The sequence below is a fragment of the Solenopsis invicta genome, chromosome 16 (assembly GCF_016802725.1).
Source record: "Solenopsis invicta isolate M01_SB chromosome 16, UNIL_Sinv_3.0, whole genome shotgun sequence".
In the NCBI taxonomy this organism is placed as follows: Eukaryota; Metazoa; Arthropoda; class Insecta; order Hymenoptera; family Formicidae; genus Solenopsis; species Solenopsis invicta.
The window spans coordinates 24,576,686-24,586,497 of NC_052679.1; the positions used below are offsets into that span (position 1 = coordinate 24,576,686).

General features: G+C 30.0%; 1 protein-coding gene and 3 non-coding genes across 4 annotated transcripts; 3 read left to right on the plus strand and 1 right to left on the minus strand.

Moving 5' to 3' along the window:
* Positions 1–946: 946 nt before the first annotated feature.
* On the plus strand, positions 947–8,345 carry LOC105193811 (cell death specification protein 2). Its single transcript, XM_039458174.1, has 5 exons — positions 947–1,810; positions 1,890–2,075; positions 5,631–5,858; positions 6,703–6,881; positions 7,788–8,345. Exons 2-5 carry the CDS (start codon positions 1,967–1,969, stop codon positions 7,986–7,988), a joined length of 717 nt encoding a protein of 238 aa, XP_039314108.1. The 5' UTR covers positions 947–1,810; positions 1,890–1,966; the 3' UTR covers positions 7,989–8,345.
* Positions 3,825–3,896, plus strand: Trnah-gug. The gene has a single exon. It is a non-coding gene; the product is annotated as a tRNA-His (tRNA).
* Positions 5,401–5,473, minus strand: Trnar-ccu. Its single transcript has one exon. It is a non-coding gene; the product is annotated as a tRNA-Arg (tRNA).
* Positions 6,538–6,610, plus strand: Trnam-cau. The gene has a single exon. It is a non-coding gene; the product is annotated as a tRNA-Met (tRNA).
* Positions 8,346–9,812: the final 1,467 nt, after the last annotated feature.

Sequence of the window (9,812 nt, forward strand, 5' to 3'; positions counted from 1 at the left end):
AAAATATCAAGTGTTTTGAAATCACCTTTGCGGTTTATTGTAAACTTTGTTTCAAAGTTCGAAAGGACTCATATCGAAATGAACCAAATCGAACTTTTACATTGGAATTGCAACTTGATCATAACACTAATGATCGACCGACAAAATCGGCTTCTAGAAATATTAAATTAGTAAAATATTATGAGTCATTAGACTCGAACTAATTGAATTTTGATTTATTAATTTTAACTTTAATTATATAATAACGATATTATAATCGAGGAAACATCTAATTATATAAACTATCACAAATTTTTTGCTTTTTAATAAAATTTTTATTTTTGACTCCCAAATTGCTCGTTTTTACTCAATATTAAAAAAATAACTTTAAAATCTTCTAAAATTCTATTTAAAAGTTGATAAAAATAAAAGTGTCCGATTTGGAACCACTGGAAAAATTATTTTTACATTTTCCATTATAATTTTCAACACAAGTGAGAAATACGTCAAAGTAATCTGAAACAAAAATAAAGGGAATTAAATTATCTTTCCAACGGCACCTTCGATCTTTCGATCGGACTTTATTTTTGCCTTATAAAGAACAAAAGCTACAAATACTCCGATTTACCTCACTCTCCCCCATATATTAATTATAAATAATTAATAATATTATAAATAAATATAAAATATATATTATAAGCTTCTCTGAAGTTTAAATTTCAAATTTGAGTAGATTCTGCTTAAAATGAGACTTTACTTATTACAGACTCGAACAATTCTCAATACAATGTTTTCCAGAGATCGATAACGACGCGACACCGAAATAAATAGTAACGCATTAATATCCATTAGTATTGAAGAACACGAGAACATTATATAGAGCTCTTGTCGCGGGTTATCTGCGCGCGTCCTTTCGCACATCGTACTCTCACCTGACCTATTATGTGCTGCGGATTACAGATTAGCCTCGCGATACAGTGATAAAGCGGCGAAGGGAAAGGGAAAATGGTGGCACACTGCAATTCGTCAGAAAGATCCGCGCCCGCGTTTCGCCTTGACCAATGACCGACGATCACATCGACGGCGGCAACGAATCAACCGACGGCAAAACAATGCGCATGCACTCGGAGGCGGGGCGTTCGATCGTCTTCGACGAATCGAGTGGTCTCCATACGTGCTTCGTGACCGCGATGCTGCAACACGTGACGTGACACGACGCGTTATTGCACCTGATGAGGCGAGTGTCCAATGGACAAGACAAACTGTTAGTTCGAACGTCGCAGGGAGCTCGTTACGGAAGATCGAGACACTCTCGCGAGAAAGCCCAATTCTTTGCGGAAGTGTAACGACTTTGATTAATTCGTTCTTAATATTGTTTCAATCAAGACGCAATGAGTGATTCATGAATGTCGCTGCGCGGAAGATATAAGCAAAATATCCAGTTTCAGATCGCATTGGTGAGATTCTTCAATCTTCAATTATGTATACGAAATACATATGAATAGTGAAAAAAGTTTGATCGTCGTACAAATCGTGCAAGCCCGAGAAAGTTTGTATCAAAGTGAAATTTGTCAATGATGTATAAAATGTCAAATTTAAATTCTTCTATTTCAACATTGTTTAACATCTTTATATGTCTTAATAATTTCGCAAGTAAAATACACGTATAAGTAGTGAAATATATTATAAAATAGAAAGACAAGTAGATGTTGCCGAGAAGAGAATCCTTCGCCGTGATCGAGCATGCTTCACTGATCGGAATCTTTCGATTTCACGAAAGATGTAACTGTTGTCGGCAACTGCGGCACAAATTATGCCTGAAGCTATTAAGGTGACTGATTTTAAAATACTGTTCACTTATGCATCTGCAATTTAGATCGTAACGCTTTGTACTTCTCTTGACAATTAAGAGCACACCGTTCAAGAATCGGAGAGATGTGTGAAATCCATCTTGACTTCGTACGCTGAAAGAGATACTTTTCGAGAAATGAGTTCGCATTCTCATGCGAGGACGTTGTGCACTGGAAACGCAGTCTCTGGTGCATTCTCGGCATTGCATCTTCTGCGGAGTTACAGCCTTTTCGCTCCGAACTCAGGTGCGTAAATTGTACGTGAAATTGTTTTACGAAAGAAAACGAGAAAAGAAAAATGACCCGAAAATTGTCATACATTTTTCATCGTAAGTTTTTCAATTTTGTTGTTCTGGAATACTTTGAAATTAAACGTTTTGTATTTTTCTTCTTGTTGTATCACTATAAAAAAAGTATTTAACATACTGAGTGCGATATTTTCTTTGTTTACATCGCGATAGTAATACTTATAAATTGGAAAATCCTCAATATTATTTTCTTCTGTTCTATTTCTGCAACATCCTACATAATGCTTCGCAACACTTGCGAGCGTCATTTCTTCTTATTTAATATTTGATAAACAACAAGGATGAAATGATTCTAAGAGCGTTAAGTGGAATGCACTCATAGATAAACTTTTATCTCTAATCGCGTATAAATGTCTTTTACATCAACTTGCTTTACAAAAATAATAGAAATAAATAGAATTTAACAATTTCTTATATAACTATTATACGTATTAAATTTTAGATTTTCATATGTAACATACTTTTTTTAATATAAGAAAGTTGTAATTTGGTTAATTTCAAATAAGATTATTTTAACTGCAAAAAGTTATTTTTAAAATATGTTCCAGGGAGAAATAATAATAAAATCGACGTCGCTTCGATATACAAAAAAATACATTCTTATATAAAAAATAATAATTTTTTGATATTTCATAAACTTAATTTATAAATAAAACTATGACAAATTTAAGGCTCTAAAAATATTAAAAGCAAGCCGATAAGAACCAACACTCGTTATTAATATGTTATAATTCTTTAATAACTTTTAACAAATATTAAACGTTTCGACCCATGGGTCATTTTCAGTAATTAACAGAATTCGAAATTAAATAGAGAAAGAAATTAAGCGCAGGATAATTGCAGTCAAAAAGTTGCTTTGCCAAGGTGTTAAAAAATTTTTTTTGTCAAGATGTTAAAACAAATAAAATATTAAATTTATCTGATAATTTATATTATAATAATTTTATTTACAATTTAAAAAGCCAGCAAATTATATATAATTATGTAAATATATAGATGCTAAATAATACCAAAATAGCTCATTTTTTCATTATACAACCGCCTGTATTAACATAAATTTTAAAGATTCAATTTAGGTAGAATATAAAAGTCGAATACTTCGTACGAAGGTCGAAACGTTCGATTTAAATAATGTTTTGTTATTGTATGCAGAAGATTATATATTGATACTAATTATGATTAGAAAGGTAAATAAAAAATAATTTTTATCAATTATGTCTATATAGCTAGGCTTGTATCTTTATCTTATATTGTTTTTATATTTAAAAACCTGAGTACGTAATATTAATAACTTTAGAAAAATATAATTTAGTGTAATATAATTTTCAAACATTACAATTTTAATTTACATAAATAACTTTAAAAATAACTTTTGTTTTAAGTTAATTTAATCTTAACGCAACTTTTAATTAAATTGGTTTTTTGTTCTTGCAACATTTAATGTAACTAAAATTATAATTTTTATAAGCTATTAACTTTAACTTAATTTAGTTTTAAAAAATATAAACTGACCCAATCCTACTTTTATATTTACGCTTCATATTTTATATTCAATATTTTATATTAAATACTTTAAATATATTATATCTTTTGTTGTTCACTGACTATGTTATGCATAAGTGAGCAAGTTGACCGATATCCCGATTGATGTTCAACATTTTGCAAGCCACTCACAATTCCTCCAGTAGCCGTGATCGTCTAGTGGTTAGGACCCTACGTTGTGGCCGTAGTAACCCAGGTTCGAATCCTGGTCACGGCAATGTGGAAAACATTGTCACGGTGGAGGTTATTTTTTAAATAAATTTTATTTTTTTATTGATATCTATAATTATTAAAATAATATATGTTAATAAAAAACTTGTTTTTTATATTAAACTTTAGCGATTTGTCGAAATAATACACCCAGAAAAAAAGTTATGTTTAATTTGATGAAATAGTTTCTGTAACTTTGTTTTTTTTTTAAGTTGAAATAAACATATCTTTAAAGAAAATAAAAATTTATTTTATTTTAAGAAATTATTAGCCTTTCTTAAAGTAAATAAATTATTTGTTTAAATTATTTAAACAAATAATTTTTTAATTCAAAGAAAGTATGGAAAGAAATATAAGAAATAATTTAGTTGTTCTGGTTTTAAAAATATAGCTTTTTCATTTTAAGAAAAAAAAGATTTGCGTTGCATAATCAAATTTTCTTTAATTCTATTTCTTTAATTCTAATAAAAAAAAATAAAAAAAAAATTTCATCATCAAATCAAAGAAACTTTTCTTTAACTGTACAGCAATGCACAAATTTCTTTGTTTCAAATAAATATTTTTTGACCCAAAAAAACTTTTCTTTGAGTGTAAATTCAGGTTCGAGAAAAGTTTATTCATGAAATGTATGTAAAATGTGAAATATAATTAAATAATGATTATTTTTATAATTTAAAATATCCATTATAAAACCCATACTATTCGTACTATATTATAGGCAGTAACATTATTTATTATTTGACTTATTTGCATACTCGTTAAGAAAGATGTCGAAAAACGAATCGTTTACCTCGTTAAGTTCATTTGATTTTTGCAATCGCGCATTCTCATTACGGACGACCGTCTTATTCGTAGTATTCCCATTATGTCGACGTTTTCTTCCCTAAAATTGTAACTACTGCTCGAATAGAGTTAACATCCGAACGAGTTTTACGACTCGACTTAACAGCCGCGGCAATTCGCGCGGAAAACGCTAACTTTTGCACAGTTTCGCACGAACCACGACGAGTCGTTGCATTATCATCACGACATTTCGGACCCCGATATTTCATCGTCGGTAGCATGCACGTAGCCGCGCGATTAGCCGGACGAGGTAAAAGTTTCAGTTCCGCTTCGGCGGAGAAGTATTCAAGTGTCAAATAAATCTTGCATCGATCAAGTGAGCGAACAAACTGCGTTTCACATGCAGCTAATTAATCTTGGAGAAAGAGGGTGGAAAGGAGCGTGTGTTTGTTACAGTTTATCACCTATATAAGAACCAATTTGTATAAAAAGTTATAAATATTAAACAAGCGGTTAATGAGTCATTACATTTATACAAAAAAAGGTATAATATTATTACGAGAAAAAATATAACAGTATATGTTATTGCAATAATAAAATAAATTTTACATAATAAAAATCTTTTATTGACAAAATGTCATTTCTGTCTTGATTTTGTCTACATATATTTTACATTAACAATATGTACTATACATTACTTGTATACGTATGGGAAAAAAAAATAATTGTACCCCTGGTGGGACTCGAACCCACAATCCCCGGTTTAGGAGACCGATGCCTTATCCATTAGGCCACAGGGGCAGTCGATGGAACCGTCTCTAAACCATATAAACCCGTCCGCACATCGATTTAATTCTTTTTTTTTTATTTTACGATACTACACGAAATAAGATGCAAATGATCGAATGCACGATTCATTTGAGATAAATTGATAAAAAATTACCGTTTTTATTAGCAGATCTATGCAGGTACGAGGCATACCCGTCTAGAGACTACAACTTCGTCGAGCCAGATATTTTATCGAGTTCCGTACCGGCGGATTCCCCATCCTCGCCGTTAACACCCTCGTCGGTATCGGCGACGTTCTCGCTCCCGGGAACTCTGCTTCAGCCGCCCTTTCTAGCAGCGATGCCACCCCTGATGCAATCCCTGAGTATGCCGCAATCCTTCTCTACTTCCTCCACAGGTAAGCTTATAATTTAATCTTCGTTTCGGCGTTCACTCCTCGCTTTATACAATCTTCCAACTTCCGATACGTTCATTCAGAGTTGGATATGTTGATAATCTTTTCTTAATTAAATTAATTTAAAGTTAATGGCTTATAAAATTAATTTAGTTATGTTAAAAGTTGCATGATCAAAAGACTAACTCAAAAGTTGTGTTAAAACAAAATTAAATTAAATTTAAAATTAATTTTATTTATATTAGAATGTAACTTTTTTTAAGTTTTAAGAGTACTCCAGATAACAAAAATTTACAATATGGGTTGCATCAAATAAAAATATTTTGTCTATAAATTATAAGTTTATATGCATGAAATATAATGCATGAAATAATTTATATATTGAAATAACAAAGAAGTATTTTGTAAGAATGTATTTTTTTTATAATTTCTTTTTTCTTCTAGACTCTAGACAAATAAATTTTTAACTCGAGAAAAAAATTAATAAGTTGAAGTTCATGTGTTTGAAAAAAAAAATTAGTTGAAAATTATTTCATTTAAAATCAACAAAATAAAAAGTTATTAATTTTGTAACTTTATTATTTAACTTTTGACTTGTTAACTGATTACTATCCAACTCTACATTTATTTTCACGAAAGTATAATTCATACATAAGGAATTGATTAAGAACGTGAAGCAAGTGCCTCGGTAGCGCAGTAGGCAGCGCGTAAGTCTCATAATCTTAAGGTCGTGAGTTCGATCCTCACCCGGGGCAAATTTTTTTTTTCTTCATAAATCATGTCAAATATTAAATTATGTCTCGTGATAATACACAATAATATATTGTATCACCGATGATCGAAACAGGTGCTATGAACCGTCACTTCGTCACTACAAATGGCATAACCGCTCTCCACAGAAGACCCAGAAGCGAGAAGAAACCGATTCCGGACGAACAGAAGGACGAGAAATATTACGAGAGACGTAAACGGAACAACCAGGCGGCAAAGAAATCGCGAGATGCCCGCAAAATCAGGGAGGACCACGTAAGGACGCGATTATAACCAAATTATGATTAAAGGAATATTCTTCTTTTTTATAACATTTTTATAATTTTCTCATTTCAGGTTTTTTTGAAAAAAAAATATAAAAGCTTATAAATTTGTAACTTGGAACATTTAGTCTTTGATATTAAAATGTTTTTTAACAATTTTTTCAATTATTAAAAAAAATATTTGTGTTAATTATTTGCAAATCTGAGCATATAAACAAAAAATATTGTCTTACTATTACTATAATTTAAAACACAAAAAATTCTTAATCTATGTAAATGTAGTTCTCGTCCAAATTACAACCAAGACAAAAAATTAATTTTTGCAAAAATAGCAGTCTTGAAGAAAATTTAATTTTGTCACTTTTTCGATTTTTTTCTTACTGGAAAAATCAAAAAGTTGGAATTTTTATTTCATTCTATAATTCAGACGAAACAAAAACATGTGAATACCTCCTAAAAATTTTGAATCAAACTGATTAAAACTATATAGATAAGTTATCACCAAACAACTTTGAAGAATGTTAAATTATTTAAAGAAAAACGTGTTAAGAATTTTGCAAACAATTTATACGTTAATAAAACTTCTGCAAATTTTGAATCTACTTTTTCTCTCAAGGCTCAAATTATTAGAAAAATACCTAAAAAATATAATCGATTTTCAGAAATATTATCTAAAAGCAAGATTATTCCTTATAACCTAATCGACGATTCATTCAATCCATGCAACTCTAGGATTTTAAAAACACAAATATAATTAACTGTTAATTCATTAACAAAATACTGACAAATTAATCGTCGATTACCTTATTTTCAAGTTTAATTCGATACAGCGAAAGACAGATTGAATTCAATACTGGCGAATTAATTTCATATTTTTATTTCGCGTATCTATTTACAGATCGCGTTAAGGGCAACAATGCTGGAGCATGAGAACGCGATCTTAAAGGCACAGATAGTGACCCTTCGGGAGGAGGCACAATCGTTGCGTCATATGTTGATCAAGCAACACACCCCAGCGATACAATCGATTGAACGATCGCTCTCGTCGATAACACCCGTGACGCTCTCTCCTCCGCACACCACCGCGAATCTAGATTGAATTAATTCCTGGAGGTTCCTCCGTAAAAAGCGTGTATGAGTTAAGCGTTCAAAAACGAGAAACTTTAATCCACGCAATTTTATACAGATACGTTTACATATAATAAAAATACAATTTCGTAAAGTACGACAATTCGGAAAATACCTCGAATTGTCCAGTACTTATAGAGATGTGCGAATCAAATATTTGTGAGATCACACCGAATCGAATTGAATCTTTGATAACATATATTCGAAATTGAATTGAATCAAATCTGAACATTTTTCACGACTTATCGAATCAAATGAATAAAATTTTTCCGAAATTACATTATATGTTTATTTATAACATAATAAAATATCGTTCAGTTCTTTTTTGTTAGACAATAAAATTGCAAAAATTTTTAAAAATAATTATTAAAAAATGTTAAGTAAAAATTTATAATATACTTATACGTACAGATAATAAATGTGAAGGTATTATACTGATAAATGAGCATTCAATATATATCATACAAATTATAATATTATTATCAAAGTGATAGTATCTTTAGTGCACTTCATTACGGAAATATAATAGAACAATATTTTTTAATTTGTTCTAAATTCTACAAAATCATGATATACATGAAATGTTGAGACAATTTTACGAACACAATTGTCTATCGTGTACATACAATTTTTTAACAGTTTACAAGATTTAAAAACGGTAGAAAAGTTTTGGAGACAATCAATCATGAAAATAATCATGATACCTAAGATCTCGCGGAAAATATAAATAAAATAATTAAAATAAACAATCGGTTTGAATTCGAACCATAAATAATTCGAAATTTTTGAACTATTCGAATTTGAACTTTTCAAAGTCGAAAACAAATCAAATCCGTGATTCGATTCAAATTCGAACTATTAGCACATCTCTAACAAGTATTTTTCCAAATAGTAACGTATATCTAAAAAATCGTCTAAAGATCATCTTAAATGCGTTTTTTAGACATGCGTGTTGTCTGGATCTCTCTGCGTTACGCAAATGAAATACCGATTTTCGTCAATCAATAGCGGAGGAGATTAGGATAAAATCCGAAAAGACTTTTGAAGATTTTATTATTAATTAAGTAGTGCAGCGTAGCAAACTACTTTATAATTTTATAAATATTCATCTAACTGTTCGCTTGTTTTGTTCGTCCGTCCGTTTAAAAAATTGTACAAAAGTAACATTTTTCAAACTTTATTTTCACTAATAGACATTCAAGGACTGTGACTCAATCGAGACAAAAAATAAGTCAAATCAATTGACTAAAAAAGAATTAAAGTTCGTCAATAAAATTTATGTTAACAAAATTTATCAATTACAGTAGCTTATTGCTGCACTACTTACATCCGTTGCAAATGGTTTATTTATTGTTGGCATTATATTATCAATCATTTTAAGTGTAATTATATATAATTGTTGTTTGAACGCTAATAAAAAAAAGATGATTCAAAATATATAAGCAGCAAGTTGTATATTTTTATATGAAATCACACCGAAAGTCATCAATAGATCTATTCTATTATTCTTTCTAACTGACGAACTTCTTACATAGTTCATTTTTTTCTCTTTTTCTCTCCAATAGAAAAAGGTAAACGGTGCAAGCTTTGACTAGTTATATGTATAGTCAAAGGGTGCAAGAAGTTCAGTTAAAAATAGCAAGTCAAATATCGAGTGGGACTTGATTGTCTACGTCACCAATTAACTAATTTAATATAAAATTTTTTGATTGGTTGTTCCAATGAAAAAACATCATCTAAACATCAATCACTGTAAATGGTTGTGATCAATCGCAACATGTTCAAACGGGACTAT